Source organism: Gracilinanus agilis, chromosome 3, assembly GCF_016433145.1.
Source record: "Gracilinanus agilis isolate LMUSP501 chromosome 3, AgileGrace, whole genome shotgun sequence".
Classification (NCBI taxonomy): domain Eukaryota; kingdom Metazoa; phylum Chordata; class Mammalia; order Didelphimorphia; family Didelphidae; genus Gracilinanus; species Gracilinanus agilis.
The window spans coordinates 417231569-417255145 of NC_058132.1; the positions used below are offsets into that span (position 1 = coordinate 417231569).

Consider the following 23577-nt stretch of genomic DNA (forward strand, 5'->3'; position numbering starts at 1 on the left):
TCCTAGGGAAATGGTGACCTGTTCTGCAGTGGCAGCTAGAGTAGGGAATCTGTTAAAGGAGCTAAGCTGGGGCTTGAGGTTTTTTTACACTTCACTGAGCATTGGTGATAGAACGAGGAGGTCAAAATAGAAATATTCAGCAAGGGAGGCACCCTCATGTATTCAAGAGTGAAGGAGCAGCTGGATCTTTTAGTCAAAGATGACTAATAGCAGAAGGATAACAGCCAAACCCAAGGTTGAAGTAATTTCTGTCCTGGGGCTCCTAGGTTGGAATATAAAAAGCCAGAAAAAAAAATAGGAAAGTTTAACTCCTCTCTTCAGGGGCCAAGATTCCCCATGATTGTAGCCTGTCAATACATGCACAGGTCTAGAGCTACTGAGGAGGGTAAGCACCCCCAGCTTCCAGAATTTTCTTGAAACAACATTATTCTATGAAAAGCAATACTGTCTTTTCTGGAAGTTTTCAAAATTAAAAAGGGATTAGAAAGATGAAATAAGAGCAAAAACAACAAAGGAGAGATATAGACAAAGTGATATAAAGATAAAAATATTAAGCCAGAAGATATCACTTTTAACTAGGAGAGTGGGGCAGAATCAAAGATAGCACCTGACCTAAGTCTTAAAAGGAAAACAATTATTTCAATAGGTGAAATTTTCCTATAGCTCAGCTTGTGGAATGACCAATGAGAGCAGTGTTCAGTGGCACTTCCCTTCAGGCCAAAATGAGATGTTTCTTTCTCATTCTGTAAATAAATTATCTTTCCTTCCTTCCATCATGCTTCCTTCATGCTTCCTTCCTTCCTTCCTTCCTTCCTTCCTTCCTTCCTTCCTTCCTTCCTTCACTTCCCTTCCTTCCCTTCTTCCTTCCTTCCTTCCTTCCTTCCTTCCTTCCTTCCTTCCTTCCTTCCTTCCTTCCTGTAAGAATAAGGGATAAGGGAAAGGGGAAAATGCAAAAGTTGTCTCTAAAATTGAGAGAGGAGAATTTAGCCACAAACTATGGGAAAAGATTCTAGAAGGAGGAGGTATTGCAGAGGAGGATCTTAGGAGTTAATTGAGATTAATTGCCATTACACAATTGTCCTTTCCTTAAGAATTTGGAAGGGATAACACCTGATCCATTAGCTCCTATAACCTGATCAGTTTCATGGAGAAACTAGGAGGGTTTGGGCTTAGAAGATACCTAGGAGGTTTCCCTGCAGTGCTGTGGACAATTTGACTGTGGGNTTCCCTTTCTTTCCCTTTTTTCTTAACATCTTTCTTTTTCTCTTTCTTCTTTCTCCTTCTTTTGTTTTCGCCAAAGACAAGAATATTCCCTAATTGAACCTATTTCTGAGGCTCTTTGTATAAAAAATCTCATGTTTCAAAATTATGTTACTTAAAGTCAGAGGCTTATTACCTTTCTTACGCTAAGTAACTAAAATATCCTGATCCTCATTCCTGAGGATCCTTAGAACATAGTAGGGTCTAAATGTTTTTCTAGAGTAGGTTCCTTATAAAACAGTAAAAAAGAACCAAAAAGAGGTAAAGAAACAAATCATAATGAGTATGCTCCATATTTTTTTTTAATCTTTACTTTCTGTTTTAATAACAACTCTAAGATAGAAGAGGAAGGCCAGGCAAAATAAGTGACTTTTCTAGGGTCACACAGCTACAAAATGACTAAGGCCAGATTTCAACTGAGGTCCTCCCAATTCCAGGCCACTTAGCTGCCCCAAGCTCTAGGATTTCTTGGAAAACAAACTTTCTTTTGATCAGGTTATTTCTGAGCAAAGAAAGAACTTTTCTGTCATATTTAATTTCTCCTTTTAATTACATATATGATTGTTATTACTGTGTACCAAATATCTACCTTTCCACTAATTAATGATATCAAGTAAGTCCTTAAACCTCTTTATGCCTCAGTGTCTTCATCTTCAAAATAATAGAATACCAGTTGTCTTACTAAGTCATTTTTTTCTAAATTAAGTAACCAGTTTAAAAATACTTTGAAAAGGTTGAAAGCACAATATCAATATAAATTGTTTAACTTTAGTTAAACTGTAAAATTTGGAATAACAATGGAGCAATTCATAGATTCAAAGCCCTCTGATTCTCAGACTTTCAAAGAAAGATCCAGCAACAACTATGTATCACTCACAGTTCTTGTACCAGAGAAAAATGGAAAGATAAGCATTATGGAACAGTCCTTGAGGGATGTTAGGTGTTACAACCCACCTAGAAACTCCCCAGGGCCAGTGAAGCACAAACCCTTGGTTTATGAAAATTGAAGTTTATTTTAAAAAGAAATAAAAGGAACTGGTAGGTATGACCCTAAATCTATCCAAACTAACTCCACCCAACTGTCTAAGTCTTTTTGGAGAAGAGAATATTTGTTTTCTTCTATTGGCCCTGCTTAGTCCTCCCTCTATCTAAGAAAACCCCCAATGCTATCTGACTTAATCTAACTTAACACTAATAATTAATAGGGAAAGAAAAGGAAAAAAAACTCTGGGTTTGGCTTCTGTACTAAGTAACTCAAAATTATAGGTGAAAAGCTTTGAATTACCTTAGCCAATAGAATTCTGCTAGATGGATCACTGCCAAATGAAGACTGGTCTCAGGGAAATTAGTTTCTTCCAAACAAACCCTCTACCTGGATGTCAAAGATTTTCTCCACGAAAAATCTTAACTTTCCAGGAAGAATCTCTTAGAGCAAAACTCCTCCTTCAGCTTGATAGGATTTGTAGGCAAAGACAAAATCTCCCTCCAGCTTGGTCAAAATCCAAGAAGGAAGTGAAGTTCAGTTATTTCCAGTTGTAGACCCACAATTCCTTTCTACACAGAATCCTTTCCCAGAGCTTCTCTCAAAATTCTCTTCCTTCAAGTAACCCTAGAAAATCAGATTATCCCTAACTATATTCCTACAAATATGTTATGTATGTAGATTCCCAAACTGAACAAAAGAAGTACTTTGGATCCATAGCATGGTGCAAAGCTAGAGGCATAAGGTGCTTTAGATATCCTAGACATCTGGTAATTTTTTATCTTGGACTATGTACTAGATTCTGAGGAAGACAAAGAAATGATTGCTTTAATTTTTCCAACTTTGTAATGGAATGCTATAGCAATTTGAGTGAATGCTTTTAGGCATCTCAGGAGCAGCAGTCATTTTCCATCATGATTGGAGAAAGAGGTTAAGGAATTCCCTGGAAATACCTTGAAGACTTTAATAATTTTGGTAAGAGATTTGAAGAACACGAGTAAAGACATAAAAATATTAGATTAGCTTGAGAAAGCCTGTCTAAGGCTGTAAGTAGATAAATGCCAATTTTGTAGATCTTCTGTTGGGTTCTATGGGTCACACTGCATCCCAACCAGATGTGAGCACTGATCCAGCAGTGGTAGAAGCACTTCTCAAATAGCCACACCCATAAAAATAGTGAAGACTTAAAAGCTTGTCTGGGATTTGGTGGCATCTGTCGAAAGTTTGCTATAAACTATACTATAAGGTGGTGGAATAGATGATGTAGATTCAAGATGACAGAGTAAAGTGGGTATTTTTGCCAAGCTTTCCCAACATTCTTCTCTAAACAACTTTAAAAAACATGTAAAGTAGAATTTTAAGCAAAATAACCAACAAAGAGTTACTATGAGTCATTTTTCCATCCAAAGAAAGCTTCATAAAACAGAAAAGGCATTAGACATTGAGGTGAGAGCTTGCCAGGAGCTGGGCAAGATGAAAGTTAATAGTAGCTCTAGGCTTTGGAGGTGGCAGCAGCAGCAGTGATACTAGGAGTACTCAGCGAACAAAGATGATAAGGGATTTGAAAGAGATAGTAAGGGGTCAGAGAGAGATTGCAGAAGACCCCTCTGCTAGCAGTGAGTGCAGGACTAGACACTCTTTGGCATCTGTATTGCTAAATATCCAGTTCCAGGTCATAGTTCCAAGGTACTGTACAGAAATGTGTTTGCTTTTCCAAGGGAAAAAGTGTCCTACCTGGGCAAGGACCAGAGCCCAGATGAGGAGAACACTGACAAAATTTCACCCTAGATCACACACCCTATGAAGCATTGAAAACTTACAGGTCCCCAGACCTAGAAGTGAAAATAGCAGGACATAAAAGACTGAAGCTCAGGCCAGTCACACCCTGCCCTCTGCTCACCTCTCAGAGATAAACAGACCTCAACTCTGATATAAAGTCCAAAGTCAAGAAATGGGATGAAAATGAGCAAACAACAAAAAAGAATGAGACCATAATAAGATACTATGTTGGCTCAAAAAAAAAAAAAAAAAAAAAAAAAGGAAGCTCAAAACATTAACTCAAAGAACACAATGACTTGAAAATATCTAAAAGGAAAGCCTGAAAGAAAAAATGCAGATTGGACACAAGCTCAATAAGATTTCCCAAAAGAGCTAAAGAAAGTGATAAAAAAAAAAGCAAGAAAAAATATTTAAGTACCAAATAGGAATGGTAGAGGAAAAATTAGGCAAAGAACTTAGAGCAATGCAAGAGATGAAAAAAGAATTAAGAACTTCATAAAAAATAGGGGGAAAGTACTAAAGAAAATAACTCCTTAAAAATCAGATTTGGTCAGATAGTAAAAAAAAAAAAAAGAAACAAAACCTCACTGAAAAAATAATTCCTTAAATTTAGAATTAGTCAAGTGGAAGCTAAATCACTATGAAACATCAAGAAACAATAAAAGAAAGTCATATATCTAAAAAAGAAAAGAAGAAAATTAAATGTTACATAGGCAAAACAGCTGATTTGGAAAATAGATCAAGGAGAGATAATTTAAGAATTATTGGACTACCTGAAATCCATGATTAAAAAAAAGCCTAAGCATCATATTTCAAGAAATCAAAAAGGAAAACTGTCTAGATACCTTAGAACCAGAGGGCAAAATAAAATGGAAAGAATTCCCCAATCACTTCCTGAAAGGTATCTCAAAATGAAAACTCCCAGGAATATTATAGTCAAAACCCAGAGCTCCCAAGGCAAGGAGAAAATACTAAAAGCAAACAGAGAGAAATTATTCAAATATCTTGGAACCACAATCAGGATCAAACAAGATTTAGCAGCTATCACACTAAAAAAGTAAAGGACTTAGAATTTGCTATTCTAGAATGAAAAGGAGTTAGGATTACAACCAAGAATAATCTACCCAGCAAAACTGAATATAAGCCTGTCGAGAGTGGGGGAAAGTAACTGAAATAGAGGACTTCCAAACTCCTGATGAAAAGACCAGAGCTGAATAAAAAAATTGACATTAAAATAAAAGGTTGAAGAGAAGCATACAAAAGTTAAACAGGAGTGAAAAATCATAAGACATTTAATAAGGTTAGGCTGTTTACATTACAAAACAGGAAGATAATCCATGTGACACCTAAGAACTTTATCATTAGAGAAGTTAGGAGTCTCCTTAGGGCATGGTTGTGAGTCTACTCTGTTGGGATGATCTCACAAGAAAAAATGGAAAGTGAGAAAGATGTACTGAAAAGAAGAAAGAGAGAGAAAACAGAGAAAATTATTTCACTTAAAAGAGATATGCAGGAGGTTCCGGGTTAAGATGGCGGCAGAGTAAAAAGCAGCTGCTTGACCTCTCCTAACCCACGCATATAGGACTCCTCAAGAAGACATAGAAACAAATCCAGAGGAAAGAAGAGACCCCACAACAGGGCGCAGCATTGAAGGTACGTGGAATCAGGGCATTTCCATGCTATAAAGGGGTGAAACAGCTCTCATGAAAACATGAGCGGAGCAACCCCCTCCCCCACCTCACCCCACCTACAACACCAAAGCCAGCACACAAGAGTCAGAGCAAGTTTGGGGCAACCATTAATCATTGGCAGCTCACCAGGGCTTGTTCGTGAGAGCAGCAAGACTTAAGATACCCCAAGAGGCTAAAGAACTCACGGACTCTGAACAAAGACCCTGAGCCCAGGCGCAGGTGAAGGGGCTGACACAGGTGTGGGCTAAGGTGCGGACTAAGGCACAGACTAAGGAGCGGATGAAGGGGCTGATTCTGAGTGCAGGAGCAGACCTTGAGTGGGGACCCAGGGCAGAGAGGTGCTTGACTGTGGAAGCAGCTCCCTGAGACTGTTAAAGGAGTTTCAGGCAGAAGAACGAGCAAGGAGACCACCAGGAGGCTTGTCCCAGAACAACTAGACTTGAGATCTCAGGAGTCTAAAGAGCGCAGATAGATCCTGGGCGCAAGCATAAAGCTGAGAGGGCACTCAGCTTACAATGGCAAGTCAGAATCATTAGGAAAACCAGAAGAGAAAGATGAAGAAGAAAAAACCTTTAACACTCGACAACTTTTACACAGAAAAAATCCAGACAACACAGCAAACAGAAGAGGAGAACAAACAAGTAACCATATCCAAACCTTCCCAAAACAATGAAAATGGGTCACAAAGTCTTGAAGAGTTCAAATCTGAGATCATGAGAAAGATGGAAGAGATCTGGCAAGAAAATAACAGTTTAAAAGGCAGAATTTCACAATTGGAAAGTGAGGCAAGTAAATCAAAGACCAGAAATGACCAAATTGAAAAGGAAAACCAAAAGATTGTAGCTGAAAACAAGTCTCTAAAGGCTAGAATTGGGCAATTAGAAAAAGATGCCCCCAGATCAAAAGAATTAATAAGCAAAATCAAACATTTGGAAAACAGGTCAGACCAAACTGAAAAGGAAAGTCAAAAGCTTATAGCAGAAAACCAGTCTCTAAAGACAAGAATTGGGCAAGTAGAAGGCAATGATCTATCAAGACAACAAGAGCAAATAAAACAAAGTCAAAAGACTGATAAAATAGAAGGAAACATGAAATATCTCAATGAGAAACTGACAGATCAAGAAAACAGGTCTAGAAGAGACAATCTGAAAATCATTGGTCTTCCTGAAAAAGCAGAAATTAATAGAAATTTGGACTCCATACTAAAAGAAATTATTCAGCAAAATTGCCCTGAAGTTCTACAATAGGAGGGCAATATAGACATTGAAAGGATCCATAGATCACCCTCTACACTAGATCCTGAAAAGACAACCCCCAGGAATATAACCGCCAAATTCAAGAGCTTCCAAGTAAAAGAAAACATTTTACAAGAAGCCAGAAAGAGACAATTCAGATATCAAGGAGCACCAATCAGGATCACACAGGATCTGGCAGCCTCCACACTAAAAGACTGCAAGGCTTTGAATATGATATTCAGAAAGGCAAGAGAACTGGGTTTACAACCAAGGATCACGTACCCATCAAAACTGACTATATTCTTCTAGGGGAAAGTTTGGGCATTCAACAAGATAGAAAATTTCCAAGCATTTGCACAGAAAAGACCAGGACTAAATGGAAAGTTCGATATCCAACCACAAAAATCAAGAGAAATATGAAAAGGTAAATAAGAAACAGAAGGGAAAGTAAGAAAACTCATATTTTTTTAAATTTGCCTCTTTAAGGGCTTCAATAAGATCTAATTTTTGGTACTCCTATGTGGAGAAATGTTATGTATAATTCTCTGTAGTGAACTCTGTTCACCATTATAGCATTCACTATTATAATAATTAGAAGAATTATTCATAGGGAGAGGTTGGAATACTAAATGGTCTAAGATGATATGGATGGGAGGGAAAGAGGGGAGTGAATAGTAGAGGACACCAAGAGAATCTTGAAGAAATAAGAAAAATAGGATATTCTATTATACACAAAGAGGGCATAGGAAGGGGAAGGGATGAATACTATTATAAGAAGGAGAGGAAGAGAGCATTAAGAGGTAATATTTAAACCTTACTCTCAGTGTAATTAACCCTGAGAGGGAAGAGTAGCTATATCCATTGGGATATAAAACTCTATCTAACCCTACTGAGAAAGTCAGAAGGGATAAACCAAGGGGAGCAGGGGGGTTGGGGAGGTCAAAAAAGGGAGGGGAGAAGAAGGGGGAGGGAATTCATTAGGCCTTAAAAATAAAAAGAGGGGAATAATAAGAGAGGGGGTAAAAAGGGAAGTAAATCAAGGGAGGTGACAAGGGTTACTGGCTTAAAGGAAACCACTGGTTTAAAAGAAAATAGTGTAAGAAGAAGGGATAGAACTAGGGGAGGATGCCAAAATGTCAGCGAATACACAACTGATAATTATAACTCTGAATGGGAATGAGATGAACTCACCCCATTAAACGGAAGCAAATAGCAGAGTGGATTAGAAACCCAAATCCTAACGTATGTTGTCTACAAGAAACACATATGAGGCGGGTGCACATACACAAGCTTAAAATAAAGGGCTTCAGCAAAATATTTTGGGCTTCAAATGAGAAAAAAAAGGCAGGAGTGGTGATCATGATTTCTGATAAAGCCAAAGTAAAAATAGATATGATTAAAAAAGACAGGGAAGGTAATTACATCCTGATAAAAGGCAGTATAGACAATGAGGAAATAACATTGCTCAATATGTATGTACCAAATGGCATAGCATCCAAATTTGTAAAGGAGAAACTGGTAGAGCTCAAGAAGGAAATAGATAGTAAAACCATAATAGTGGGAGATCTAAATATTCCTCTTTCAGATCTAGATAAAACAAACCAAAAAATAAATAAGAAAGAAGTAAGAGAGGTGAATGAAGCCCTAGAAAAATTATAACAAGAATGCAAGGTCGGGTCAATATTAGGAAAACTATAAACATCAATAACCAAAAAAATATGATTACAAGAATTATAAGAATAAAAGATGCAAAAAAATCTTTAGACAAAATTCAGAACCCATTCATATTAAAAACATTAAAAAACTTAGGAATAAATGGAGCTTGTCTTAAAAGGATAAGCAGTATCTATCTAAAAACAAGAGCAAACATTATCTATAATAGGGATAGTTTTCCCAATAAGATCAGGGATGAAGTTGGGTGTCCATCACCACTATTATGCAATATTGTACTAGAAAAGCTAGCCATGGCAATAGAAGAAAAAGGAATTGAATATATAATTAGAGGCAACAAGGAGACAAAACCATCACATTTTGCAGATGATATAGTAGCCTAAGAAAACTAGAGAATCAAGTTTAAAAAACTTGTGAACTAATTGACAACTTTAGCAAAGTTGCAGGAAATGAAATCAATTCACACAAATCATCGGCATTTCAATATTTTGCCAATAAAACCCATCCAGATGTCATAGACAAGTTCCATTTAGTAAAATTATAGACAGTATAAAATACTTGAGAGTCTACCCACAAAGGCATAGAAACTATTGGAATACAACTACTTTTCACTCAAATTAAGACAGATCTAAACAACTGGACAAATATTAATTGTTCATGAGCAAGATGGGCAAATATAATAAAATAATAATGCTCTCAAAATAAATTTGTTTATTCAATGCCACAGAAAATCACCAAAAATATTTTTAAAAGAACTAGGAAAAATCATAACAAAATTCATCTAGACTCTAGAGGAACAAAAGGTGGATATATATCAAGGTAATCAGAGAAAAGTCAAAGTAAGTAGCCTGTAGTACCAGATTTCAAACTATACTACAAAGTAGTATAAATATTTTTTACATTTTAATTTATTTTATTTATTTCTTTACAAATTAAAAATGCATTGAAAAAATAAGCCAATAAGGAGAGATGAGAAGCCCAGAGCATCCCATGAAGGTGGACAGAGGCCAAAAAGGGGCGAGACCCACCCACCTCCAGCTCAGTGTCTGCCCTCAGGTCTGGGTCTATTAAAAGGTTCAGTTATCCTAAATTCATCACTGCCAGAAACCATGGTGTAGGCAGGCCAGAGCTCCCACACCATTATCCAATCTACTGCTAGGTAAGAAATAGAACAGATTAGTTATACAATATGCATAAGTAAATGACCACAGTAACTTAATGTTTGATAAACTAAAAGAGTCAAGCTTTAAGAAAAAGAACTCAGTAGTTAACAAAAACTTCTGTGAAGACTACAAAGCAATCTAACAGAAAACAGGCACAGACCAACATCTTACACTGTATACCAAGATAAGCTCAAAATGGGTACTTGGTTTTAGAGATGAAGGGTGATCTCATACATGAGCATGAAAAAAAATTACCTGTCATCTATGGAAGAGGGAAGAGATGACAACCAAATGAAATAGAGTTGATCATGGGAGGTTAAATGGATAATTTTGATTATATCATATTAAAATGGATTTGAACAAACAAAACCAATGCAGTCAAAATGAGAAGAAAAGCAGGAAACTGAGAGAAAACATTGACAACATTTTCTCTGATAAATGCTTCATTTCTCAAATGTAGAAGGAATAAGAGCCATCCACAATTGATACGAACAATCAGTTTTAGGAATAAGTGCTATTAAAAGTCATATGAAAAAATATCTATATCCCTGATGATTAGATAAATACAAACTTTTAAGACTCTGAGATACTCACCCCTTCACCTCACCCCAATCAGATTGTCAAAGATGATAGAAAAGGAAAATGACAAATTCTGGTGGGGATGTGGAAAAATAGGTATGTACTTTTGGTGGAGTTGCAATTCTCCCAATAGTTCTGGAGAACAATTTGAAACTGTTCCCAAATAACTTATAAAACTGTATAAAACTATTGATCCAACAATTTCACTATTCTCCCAAAGAGATCAAAGGAAAAAAGAAAAAGACCTCTATGTACAAGGATATCTATAGCATCTCTTTTGGTAATGGCAAAGTGTTGGAAACTGAGGAGATGCTGAATAAATTGTAGTATGTGATGATTGTGGAATACTATTGTGCTATAATAAATGACGAGAGAGATGACTTCAGAAATCCTGAAATAGGCAGAACTTGGAGAACATTTTACACAATAACAGTAATATCATAATGATATGTAGAACCCAGTTGAATTGCTCATTGGCAAGTGGGGAGAGGAGGGAAGGGAAAGAATATGAATCATGTAACCATGGAAAAATATTCATAATTAATTAATTAATTGAATTAAAAAATATATTGTAATGATAATCAACTAACTGTGAAAGACTTAGCTATTTTCAATACAATGATCCACAATAATTCCAAAGGACTCATGAAGAAAAACACTATCTACCTCCAGAGATAGAACTGGTGAATTCTGAGTGCAAAATGCAGTATATATTTTTTTACTTTATTTTCTTGACTTTTTTTTGGCAACATGACTAATGTAGAACTATGCTGTGCATGATTTCATATTTACAATGGGTATCATATTTCTTGCCTTTTCAATGGGTGGGGGAGGGAAAGGAGGGAATGAAAGAATTTAGAACTGAAAAGAAAAAATTTCAAAAACTTGACTGCTACTATTGCGAAACCATTTAATAACCTCATTGATGTAAATATAATTGCAGAGATCCAGAATTTTAAAAGGCTGAAAAGTCAAAATTGTCTTAAAAGCTACAAAGTCTATGGGGGAAAGATATATAGATGGATGTGAGAAAGCTTTCAAAGATTTGAAATCAATTGCCTTCCAATGCACTAGTTGGCTTATGCAGAACCAAATAAATCTTTTTTTCTTCACACAGATGCCAGTCCCCCAAATTTGGACGTCCTTTATTAAGAAAGTTATGGTCAGTGTGGGTTAACTGCATTGCCAGCAGAGGCTTGACTGATAGTGAGTTTTACTATCCTATCAATAAAGTTTAGTTCTTGACTTTGAAGTGAACCATCATCAAGAAGTTCCAAGACTCCAAGACTCTGCATAGGAAACAAAATTCTTTGAGTGGCCTGATCATAGCCATTTTGCATATCTTGACCAGTGCCAAGTTGGACCGGTTTTGAAGTTTAGCAGAGATGGGTAACAGCCCTGACCCACTATGATTTGAGCACAGACTATACACCTGTTGAGATGAATGTGGAAGTAAAAATGCTTCATGTCCAGAATTCCATTGGACATTAGGACTATAGTGATATCAGAAGAAAGTGTGAAAGCAATCTGAGGCGCTGCACTACAAATGGAAGCTAATGTTGCTGAGAGCTGGAGACTTACCAGACAGGCATTTATGTAAACCTTGTGTTCTTGAACCAATGTTCTAGGATAGGTGTCAGTGTGAAGGACTTAGGATATTAAAAAGTGCCTTCTTGCTGAGGCAACGTTAGAAGCTGGAACTGGACAGTACAATGCTATACCACTCCGTTGTTATTGTGATAGGGTTATGATTGAACTTATACATGGAACCAGGAAGCACCTAGCACTACCCAGAGAATACCATTGAATATCTATAGACATATTACATGATGATTTTTGGTTGTACAGGTCAAGAAAAGACCCTACAGCTGGTAAGAAACCAAATTTACTGACTTAAACTAGTTACAGATGTCGTCAAAAAGTGTGAATTTTGTGGCAGATGTATTAAAAAAACCCAACCATTAACAGCTCATATTGCACATTTGGAGACTATAAATACCAACAAGCTTTTTGGAAATCATGGATATTGACTTTCTACCACTGGAAGGAGATAGTAAAAAATATGAATTGCATCTTGGTGATAGAATGAACATTTTGCCAGGTATTCACAAGCATATCCTGTCAGAAAGACTTATGGGAACATTATTTTGCAAGGTGTGACTTTTCTGATAAGATATACTCTTCATGAGGTAGAGAATTTGAGAGCAAGTTACTCAAGGATGCATTGGATTGAGAAGGTATCAAACAGTCTAGTGCTACTCCTTCCCATCCTTGAGAAGACATAGAACAGATCCATTATTATTGTTGTTGTTATATATTATTACTGCAGTATTCTCTCAAGTGATGCGCTGTATAGTGTCATGTCTACTGCATGATTTATTTTGGTTTCATTGGTACTATAGATTGGTTACCCAGGATACTAGGAACATCATCCTTGCTTTAGTGCTCTGATTTCTGTGTTGATTCTACATAGTTAAGCTTTTCAAGCTTACCCAAATTGACTTTTTAAAACCCTTACCTTAGAATCTTAAACTGTTTTAGAATCAAAACTGTGAATTTGTTCTAAGCCAGAAGAGTGGTAAGGGCTAGGCAATGGGGGTTAAGTGACTTGTCCAGGGTCACACAGCTAGGAAGTGTCCGAGGCCAGATTTGAATATAGGACCACCTGTCTGATTCTTAGTCCACTGAGCCATTCAAATCAATTTTTTGAGAGTAACTGCAAAAACGTTTTAGTTTAGGGAGCAAGTCCACTTGCATAAGACTCTTCTCTTTGGTAGATAATGATTACTCTGTGCTGTATGCCTGTGTAAGGAACAGTTGGCAACAGCTTGAGAAAGGAGGAAATGATCTTTTTTTGGCTTCTATCTTTGAAAGAGTTACATATTCTTTTTAGGGAAAGGTCCCTGAAGGGTGTCAAGTCTTTGGTTATATGATTTGGAATACTCCTTTTCCAGACTCTAGGAATGTAGTGAAGCTAGCACCTTTATAGGGTGCTGGTCCTTTTAACCTAGTTTACCATGCTAGAGATTTGGGGAAATTTCCACTTGGAGATCTGGGATTCTCTCACAATTGCTATTGAACTGTCATCTCTTACTCCCAGTGGGAGACCTTATTCACTCTTAATATTGTCTGGTATAACTCCTCTGATTTCTGTCTGCTATTGACTTGAATAAATTAGTTTATTTACTATTCAATATGTGTCTTTGTGTAATTGGCATTTGATGAGAAGAAAATCGTCTTTGGATATATAATTTGGAATACTCCTTTTCCATTAAGGTATAGCAATCAAGACCACAGCTTGAACCTAAAAGTTACTTCTCCTAGGAGTACTCTCCTATTTATAGGGGGCAAACAAATTCAGGCCCTTCAATGAGGAAAGCACATTGGCCATCCTTGTGGCCCCAACCTCCTACTCTCCTCTTGGAAAGAATCCAAATCCATCTTGGAGAGGGTGGACACAGAAGACTAGAGATTCATATCTCCCAATGAGCTACATATAGACAGAACCATGTGAACACACATAACATATAAGGGCAACACATACCCTATATTAGCATTGTCTCCATGTGGAGCAATGGCATAATATCCTGCCTCTTTCAGACTGCTTAATCACAAGTATAAAGAAGAGACAACGTTATTAGGAAACAAAATCTGCTATCCATTTCTTAATGTTAGTTCACAAACTTGGTTTGCTAGAGATCTCACCTTCAAATAGAAGTTATTCTCTAATTGTAAAAGAATAGCTGAGTTACCTGATATTTAAGTATGAAAAGTGGAAAAGGAGAGGAAATTTGATTCTTTCCTCATCTGAGCTGATAGATTCACAGGAAGGAGTCACAGATGAATAGGTTTTGATGTAGTAACACATTGGTTTCACAAAACAGTAATGTCTTTCTAAGAATGAAGCAAAAGGACTGAAAATTTGCCACACTTTTGGGGACTTTAAGCTAAGACCTAGAGAAAGATGGCACAATGTAAGGGTCGAAGAGAAGGTCAGCAGTAGGGAAAGAACTCAGCTCTTCACTTCTGAGGGGTAAAGTGGTGATTTCTCTTCCCTCGTCCATTGATGGATGTGTCAATCAGCAGAGACACTTTCCCAAACAAGAGTGAACCTAGTCAGCAAGTGGAGAATCAGTTTGAGACACAGCTGAGGGAGCAGAGACACAGACACTGAGACAAACAGTGCTTTAAATAAGAGAGCTGACTATAGATTCAAGAGTTAAGCTAAGCACAGCAATTCTGAGGGACTTATGAGAAAGAATGCCATCCACATCCAGAGAAAAAAGAACTGTGGGAGTAGAAACACAGAAGAAAAACATATGATTGATCATGTGGTTTGATGGGGATATGACCGAGGATGCTGACTTTAAATGATCACTCTATTGCAAACATTAATAATATGGAAATAGGTTTTGAACAATGATACATGTAAAACCCAGTGGAATTGCTCATCGGCTTCGGGAGTGGGGAGAGAAGAGGGGAAGAATACGAATCATATAACCTTGGAAAAATACCCTAAATTAATTAATTAAATAGAAATGGAAAATTGAGAAAAATAAAACAAATAAAAGATAAGAGTTAAGCTAAGCAAACTTCCCTGCAGAGATGCTGCACTGGAGCTAGGTGTGGAGAGAAGTTTTGTGAAGATTTTTCTGAGAAAGAAAGGACCTGGAAACCCTATAGTAATGGACTTAGGTACTGCCTTGATCACACATTTTCCTTTTATGTATGTCTCACAATCATTGTTCTTTAAGTTGGAGCTCATTCTTCCCAGGACTCTGCAGGAGAGTGCATTTCCAGGTTGGTAACTTAGTGTACGCCTTAATTGTGGCTTCTGGTTGGTAGCGGGAAGCACCTTAGTTGAGAGGGAAGAGCTCATAATCTAAAGTAATGGAAATACAAACTCATAGGTTACTCTAGGAGCAGAGGAAACCAGGTATCCTCTGGAGATCTAATCCTCAAGTTTGAGTGTGAGCTGCTAGAAGTATGGTGGTGGAGTTCCTCAGGGTAAATATAATACAAACTTTTGACATAGTAAATGTAGTTTAAAACTTCATATTCTGATTTCATAGGTCTCAAATTATAACACTCATTGTTTCCACATAAATTATATCAATTTCCCATGTTAGTGTCACAGCTAAGAAATCAACATAAAACAAAAGCTTAAGAGCATTTAGCAAAATAAGTTACTGCCTGAGTTGGAAAGTATTAACTTTCAGTTAGTGAATTGGGTTTTAAAAATTAAATTTAGGATTTATACCCTGCGTGTAGAATCTTGTTGACTGTGTGGTGGCTTTGACAATTCTATCAAAATCAGTGCCCTGAAATGGAAATGGAAAACATTTGCTTACCTGGAATCCAGAAATATTAATTTTAGGTCCAGACTTGCCCTAAACATGAACATATTACTATGAAGTTTGATCTCTGTGATTGCACTGGGAGGCAAAGACTGACCAACAGCCACCAACCCCACAATTTGGTAACAGGAATCATATAAGGACATGTCCAGCATAAACTGTCTTATCTTCAAATAGCCACTGCAGTGGATGACCTGGTACAAGAGAAAAAGATTATAAAGTATTTAGAGGCAGGGGGGTAAAAGTGATAGAAAATTTTTATGATTCTGGGCCCATTAATTTCCTCATAAACAATGTTATGTTCCTTTTTAAATGCCATTTGTATGGTGGCTTTCCAATATTCTGATATGACCAATTTATTAATAGTTTCAAATTATGAATGTAATGGAATATTGGATTATAAGAACTTATGAATATGATGAATTCAGAGAAATGTGAGAAGACTCATATAAACTACTTGAGTCAAGAAAGCAAAACCAGGACAATATACCTAATCATTACAATAACATACATGAAAACAGCATCAAAAAGCACTAGAACTCATATTAAACAATGATCAGTCTTGTTTCCAGAGGATATGAGGGGAAAAACCCTCTTTTGAGTACAGATATGAAACACTACCAGTAGGGAATGTTGCGCATGATATCTTATGAAATCATTCAGCAAGTTGATTTTGTTTAGCTACTAAGGGATGGGGGGGAGTTGTGTATTAGGAAGTGACTGTGATATAAAAATTATTATTTTTTATTATCGCTTGTCATTATAATTTTATTATTGTTATTATTAAAATGTTTAAGGGATAAAAGGATGGAAGATCCAAGGTAATACTGTTGTTGGAATTTGGAATTTATTACAGATTACTCCAGTTGGATGAAATAGATATTGTGTTCCTGACACATCTTTAAAGGTAGCACAGAAGCAAAATACAGTTGTGGGAGTAACTTTAACTATTTTAATATCTGCTGGTGGTCTAATCCATAAATACTCTTAATGATTTTATAGGGTATGGACCCTACTCAAGAATATCTCCAATTGTAATATATATTCCATCATTCTTTTAAATTAGGCATTATCTTGTCCTTTAGATCCATTTAAAAAATACAAATATTTCTGGGAGGAGTAAACAAAATATACATTAGGTCCTTTACCATTGGATGTGAAGGTATTCTCAGCTCTGTTTTTACTATAACACAAGTGAACAGAAAACATAAAGCACACTGGGCTCTAGGGGTGAAAAGTCCCTAAAAATGGGGAAAAGGGACCCAGAAATGAGAGGCCCAGCACTAAAAACAAACTTCATCTACTTCATGAATTTGTCACGGATCACTATTTCAATGCTGCACTCTATAAAGAACACTGCCCTGAGGGAAGTGACATATAAGTGAGGAAATCTCATCAAAAAAAATCCTAGGAACCCTGTGTTTCAACTATAGTGCATTCTGACCATGATTTCCAACTCCTTGAAGCAGAGACAATGTTTTTTCTGTGCTTTGAAAACTCTTATATTCCCTAACTATCTTGCTCTATTTATTTATTTACTCAATAAACACTGATTGATTGATTGATTAACATGTAAAGTTGAACTTCTATTTAGATGCCAATCCTAATGCCAGTCTGCTCTTTTCCCTCGTTTCAGGATTCCATCCAGTTTTACATCTGATATCTTTTACAATGTGGGTACTGATACTGTGGCACAATCGAACGTAATGGACTTCTCTACTAGTTGCAATGCAATGATCCAAGACAATTCTGAGGGACTTATGAGAAAGAACACTACCCACATTCAGAGGAAGAACTGTGGGAGTAGAAATACAGAAGAACTACTTGATCACATAGTTCGATGGGAATGTGATTGGAGATATTGACTCTAAACGATGACCCTAATGCAAATATTAATAATATGGAAATAGGTCTTGATCAATGACACATGTAAAACTCAGTGAAATTGCTCATTGGCTACAGGAGGGAGATGGGAGGAGGGGAAGGAAAGAACATGAGTCATGTAACCATGGAAAAATATTCTAAATAAATAAATTAATTAAATAAACTTAATTTAAAAAAGAATGTGGGTACTGAGTATCAATTCTAACACTTATCTCATAAACATACCATAGCATATTACCTTTCTGGAGCTTTCAAAGTTTTCCTTCATACTAAATTTTTTTGAATGTGAAGCAAAGTAAAAACCTAAGTTTGAAACAACCAAAACTAGACCCCCATACCTTATAGCCGCTGCATGTCAACCCTGCATTCCTTTTTGCTAAGACACACTTCATCCTCAGGAAAAATGACCGCTCTATTTCATACTCTGAAAACAGAAAATAAATTCATTTTCATTTGAAAAATAGACCACATGCCACCAGTTTCTTTCTTTAGAATTTGTGTCCCTTGCTAATCCTGAAATTAAACTCCTTTCGTGCTTGCTATGAGAGAGCCAACTTGTAAACCCCAAAAGTTTAAACACAGAAAATTTTAGTATGCAATGGGCAATATAGGAATGTGCAGGGATAGATAGGTACAACCACATTTACTTTCTATCTTTTGTAAAAAAAAAAAAAAAAAAAAAAGATATCTTAAAGGAATTTACAAGAAATTTCAAGAATGCCAACCTGGAAACACAACAAAGATCCCTTTTAGAAAAAGGTTTGGGGACAACTGGATGGCTCAGTGAATTGAGAGCCAGGCCCAGAGACTGGGAAATCCTGGGTTCAAATCTGACCTTAGACACTTCCTAGCTTGTGATCCTGGGCAAGTCACTTAACCCCTGTTATTTAGCCCTTACTATTCTTCTGCCTGGGAACCAATACACAGTACTGATTCTAAGATGGAAGATAAGGGTTTTTAAAAAAAGAAGAAAAGAAAAAGGTTTTATACATGAAGATAAGAAGTAAAAATTGCATGGGTTAGACATGGATTTACCCTAGAGGTTAATCAAATATTTGCCCACTGGCTTATGAGATAGTAATAATTTTTGCCCATCTAAAAAGAAGGTAAAGCAATAATCTACTTCAAATATGCCAATAAGCCTGTCATCACAGTAACTTTATTGGTAAGTTTTATTAAAGATAAATGTAATATGGTATATGTTTAATCCAGTGTGGTGGAGTAGAAAGAGCAGTGAATTTTTAGTAAAACAAATCTAGGTTCAAATCTCAGCTCTGCCACTCATAATCTGGGCAAGTTACTTAAATGCTCTGTGCCTCCGTTTCCTTATTTGTAAAATGCTACGAGATTGGATGATCTCTAGGGTCCAAATTCCAGGATGACAGAATTATCATCTTATAATCATGTGATTCTTTCAAAAATTTTCTTCAGCAGGAATATTTCATTTCCTTAAGAGCAGCAGGTACTTTGTAACTCTTAAATACTGCTCTTTCTTTCTTTCTACACAGTTGCATGTCATCTTCTGCTATCTGAGGAAACAGAATTTTAAGATTCCAGTATCTAAATTAGTCTGACAATGCAAAATTGCAAAAAAGAATTTCAATGTACTCTATTCATCAGAAGGAAGGCTTTTTTCATTCTAACTGCTTAAAGCCTCACCATCCATTCACATCTCCATTACTTTGACCCTCTATTGGCCAAAGAAGTTTCCTTTACAAAAAGCTCCTCAAAACCTTATCTTCTAATGAATGGACTCATCTACTTTGAAGCTTAAGTACAAAATTGTACCTCCGCTGGGTGAGGTAAATATTACTCCCAATCTTTAAATAATTAGTAATTGATAAAAGCCAGTAGAGTAATTTTAAAAGATCAGTAACTACTAAGCATTGAGAAGTGAGGTCTTTAGGCTTCCACTGAGTCTGAAGCCTTCTGGATCTAAAAGGATCTCACTTTCATAAACCTACATTATTACTAAGGCTTTAATATTTTACCCAGAATTCCACACTCTGTGAGCTTGGGTTGTGATTTCTGAGGCATAAAGACTTCTATTTATCCTAGCTGCTTATTTGAATCAATTCCAGATATTCACTGGTGTATGTGAAGCCTATGTCTAAAGAAAACATCACACAGCAATTAACAATTGAACTTTGTGAAGTGTCTTATTTGCACGACTTGATCACTATAGTAGAATAATGAGGATCAGTCTAGACTCAGAAAAAACCACCCAGCAAACAAAAAGCTAGGAGAATATGCTGTATGGTAGTATCTCCAAGAGTTAAAAAGAGCTATCTCGATGAGCATTTTAAATTAGTGTGATATCACAATTATATTTGCTTTTGCTACTTCCGGGAGATCAGGAGTGAAAAAAATCTGCTGATATTTCTCAATTTTCTTTCTTTGCTTTAAAAAAAAGTTATTGGGGAGTGGAGTCAAAATGTTAAGAGTAGCAGGAAGAAGTAGAGTGAGCTACCCTCACCCCACCATCAACTCTTTCAAACAGATCTAGAAGACATACTCTACCTAAGCCTGATGGGGAAATCCAAGAAAAACTCCCAATGAACCATTTTTTTCCAGTCTAAGTAGGCATAGAAAGATAGGGGGGTCTTCTGGAAACTGAGGACAGAGTCTGTCCAGAAGCACTCTGGTAGAGTACTTTACTGTACCATACCAAGGCTCTGCTTTGTGCAAGGTGTGGGAATAGATGCCAATTGGCAACTTTGTCATCTACTATCAAATTTTAGGTCACAGATCCTGGGCAGATTGAGAAGACCTGTGTCTGGTGGTGGCCATCCAGTGTGAGAATTCTGCATACCAAACAAAGAGAAAGTTCAAGATATGGTTCAGATCCCAGATGCAGAGAAGTGTCTCAGCTCCAACTTCCAGCCTAATTTGAAGTATGAAAAGGAATAAGTATGGCAGGAATACCAGACAACCATGATTTTGGTTGTGTCATTGTCTATAATATTGTCACTCTGAACCAGCATAGTCTCCCACGTGGCTGTTAGGGGATAAGCCCTACAGTAGCCTACTGCTTGCTGCTCAGACCCAAAACCAGATCTGGACCAGCAGAGCTCAGACCAGGAAAGCAGCAATAAGACTTTCTCCTGGACCAGACCACTCTAGGTCTCGAGATCTAGCTATCATCTCAGATAATCTGACAAGGACAGTTTAGTTGATAAGGAAGAAAAGGACAAGGAAGATCTTTTTGTCAGCTCATGCTTCCAGCTCTGTCTCCAGGTGGATGGAGTTTATTATATATATTTCAAGATTCATTTCACACAAAAGAACCCCCCTGAAACTTCACATTTGCACAGAAACACAAATTATGTCACATCAAAGCACAATAAAATTATAGTTTTACAAAGAATTTTCTTATGAAGATAATGCTGGATGAGGAAAAGTCTCAAGGTTAAAAATGAGCCTCACTTTATCTAAAAGTTATTTTGCCTGAGCTTGCCACTCCGTGACCTTGGGACACCTGGAGCAGTTAGAGAGATATACCCACAGCTGGAGCTTTACTCTGCTGAGTGAAAAAAGGCTGTTAACTCATTAGGTGCTGGTTTACTAAGAACTTAAAGTTTTCCAAGAGGCTATAATATTTTTCAAAAAGGCAAGGTATGGATCATAAAAGGGGTCAAAAGAGGAGTCTCAGATTTTCATCTATTTGAGACTCTGTTTCTCTTATTGGCCTCCCACATCTAGGTACATAGAAAGCTTGGAAGTCCACAGTCTGAGCTGTCCCTTAGAACCTGGAATAACATAATACTCAGTACCATCAAGAAAGCAGCCTACACCTAACATCAAGTTCAAAGTCAGAAAGTAGACTGGAAGGATGAGCAAATGACAAATGGAGCTCACCGTACCATACAATGACAAGTATGCTCAAGACACAAATCTACCAAAACATCTGCAAGCAAAATCTAAAAAACGAACTCCCAGAGCTTAGGCACAAAGGCAACTAGAGCTCCTGAAAGAAAAGAAAGAAAAGTTTAAAATGTTTTTATAAGTGAAATCAGAGTGCTCAATAAGGAATAGAATAAGGATAAGGAATAGAAAGGAAATGAGAAATAGCATAGAATTGCAAAAGAGATTAACAACTTAGAAGAAGAGATATAAAATCTTGCCAAAGCAACAAATTCTCTGAAAATTATAATGGGCTAAATAGAAGCCAATGACTACACAAAACAAGAAGAAATATTTGAATAAAGTCAATAGACTTTTTAAAATAGAAAAGGTAAGTAAAAATTTACTATAAATATAGTAAAAAACTGGAAAACAGATCCTGAATAAAAACTTAGGAAGCATTGGATTGAAACCATCAAAACCATGAAACCTGAAAGCTCATGATAAAAAAAAAAGTCTACACATCATTTTTCAAAAAAATCTTTTAAAAAAACTGTCCATAATTCCATGTGAACTGGAAAGACCTCCAGGAAATGAGGCAGAGCAAAGGGAGCAGAACCAGGAGAACATTATACACAAAGACTGATACACTGTGGCATAACTGAATGCAATGGACTTCTCTACTAGCAACAATGCAACAACCCAGGACAATCCAGAGGAACTTATGAGAAAGAATTCTATCCACATCCAGAGAAAGAACTGGGGAAACAAAAATGCAAAAGAAAAACATATGATTGATCATGTAGTTCTATAGGGATATGATTAGAGTTTTGATGGTAAAAGATCACTCTATTGCAAATATGAATAACATGGAAATGGGTTTTGAACAATGATACATGTGTAACCCAGTGGAACTGCTTGTCAGCTCTGGGAGCAGGGAGGGAAGGGGGAAGGGAATCAAGAATCATGGAAAAATATTCTAAATTTAAAAAAAACCAACTGTCCATATATCTGAGAATCAGATGCAAAAATGGAAATAGAAAGAATTCATTGGTCATTACCTGAAAGAAATCCCAAAATAAAAATATTATTGGGTTCCAGGGCAAAGAAAATATACTGCAAGTAGTCAGAAAGAAAGAATTCAGGTACTCACAAGACAGTCAGAATCACACATAATTTGTCAGCCACCACCATAAAGAAATGAAGAGTGTGGAATATAATACCCCAGTAAGTGAATAATGTAGGCTTACAAGCCAAGGATAACTTTCCCAGAAAAACTGAGTATAATTCAAGGAGGGAAATGGATTTTTAAATGAAGTAAAGGACTTCCAAAGATTCCTGATGAAAAAACCAGAGCTTACTTAGGAACTTAGAAGTCAAAACACTAGAGTTAAGAGAAACATAAAAAAGTAAACAAGAATGAATATTGATAAAGGACTATATAAGGATAAATTGCTTACATTCTAAACAATGTATCATAAAGAATTATAGGGGGAGTCTAATTAGTGTGAAGACTTGGAAATGGTTCTATTTTGATGATCACAGACCTATGACATTAAAAGAAGAAAGGAAAGAGAGGGGAAGGTGAATATAACAAGACGGACGAAGGAAAAGTAAAGTTAGGAAAAATCATCTTACATTAGAATATTTATAATACATACATATATACATTTTATAGAGAGAGTAGTATGAGACATGTATGTGTGTATATATGTGAATATATATATGTCTCATTCTACTCACTCTCATGGGTACATGTTTCATTACTAATCTTAAATCATTAGTTATTAGGTTGATCAGAGTTCTTAAGTCTTTCAAAGTTACTTGTCTTTACAATATTGTTATTATTATAGAAATTATTCTTCTGTTTCTGCTTACTTCACTCTGGATCAGTTCATACAAGCACCTAGGTTTCTCTTCATCATTTCTTTTGGTGCAATAGTACATTACATTTATATATATAACTTGTTCAGCTATTCATTCTTCACCAATTGATGGGTATCCTCTCAGATTACAATTATTTGACACCTTAAAAAGAGCTATAAATATATTTGTACATGCTTAGTTATAGTTTGTTTTGCTTAGGACTAATTCTTCCCTTAGTCTACTCTCTATGTGTACATATAAAATACA

At 36.3% G+C, this 23577-nt stretch overlaps 1 protein-coding gene across 2 annotated transcripts in view; it reads right to left on the reverse strand.

The window, feature by feature from the left end:
• SIM2 (SIM bHLH transcription factor 2) overlaps positions 1-23577 on the reverse strand; it is a 91971-nt gene that overhangs the window by 34290 nt on the left and 34104 nt on the right. For both annotated transcript variants that reach the window (XM_044670269.1, XM_044670268.1), the window contains exons 5-6: positions 17940-18025; positions 15712-15911 (exon numbers count right to left, since the gene is read on the reverse strand). In XM_044670269.1, coding sequence (XP_044526204.1) covers positions 15712-15911; positions 17940-18025 — 286 coding nt within the window. The remainder of the gene's footprint in view (positions 1-15711; positions 15912-17939; positions 18026-23577) is intronic.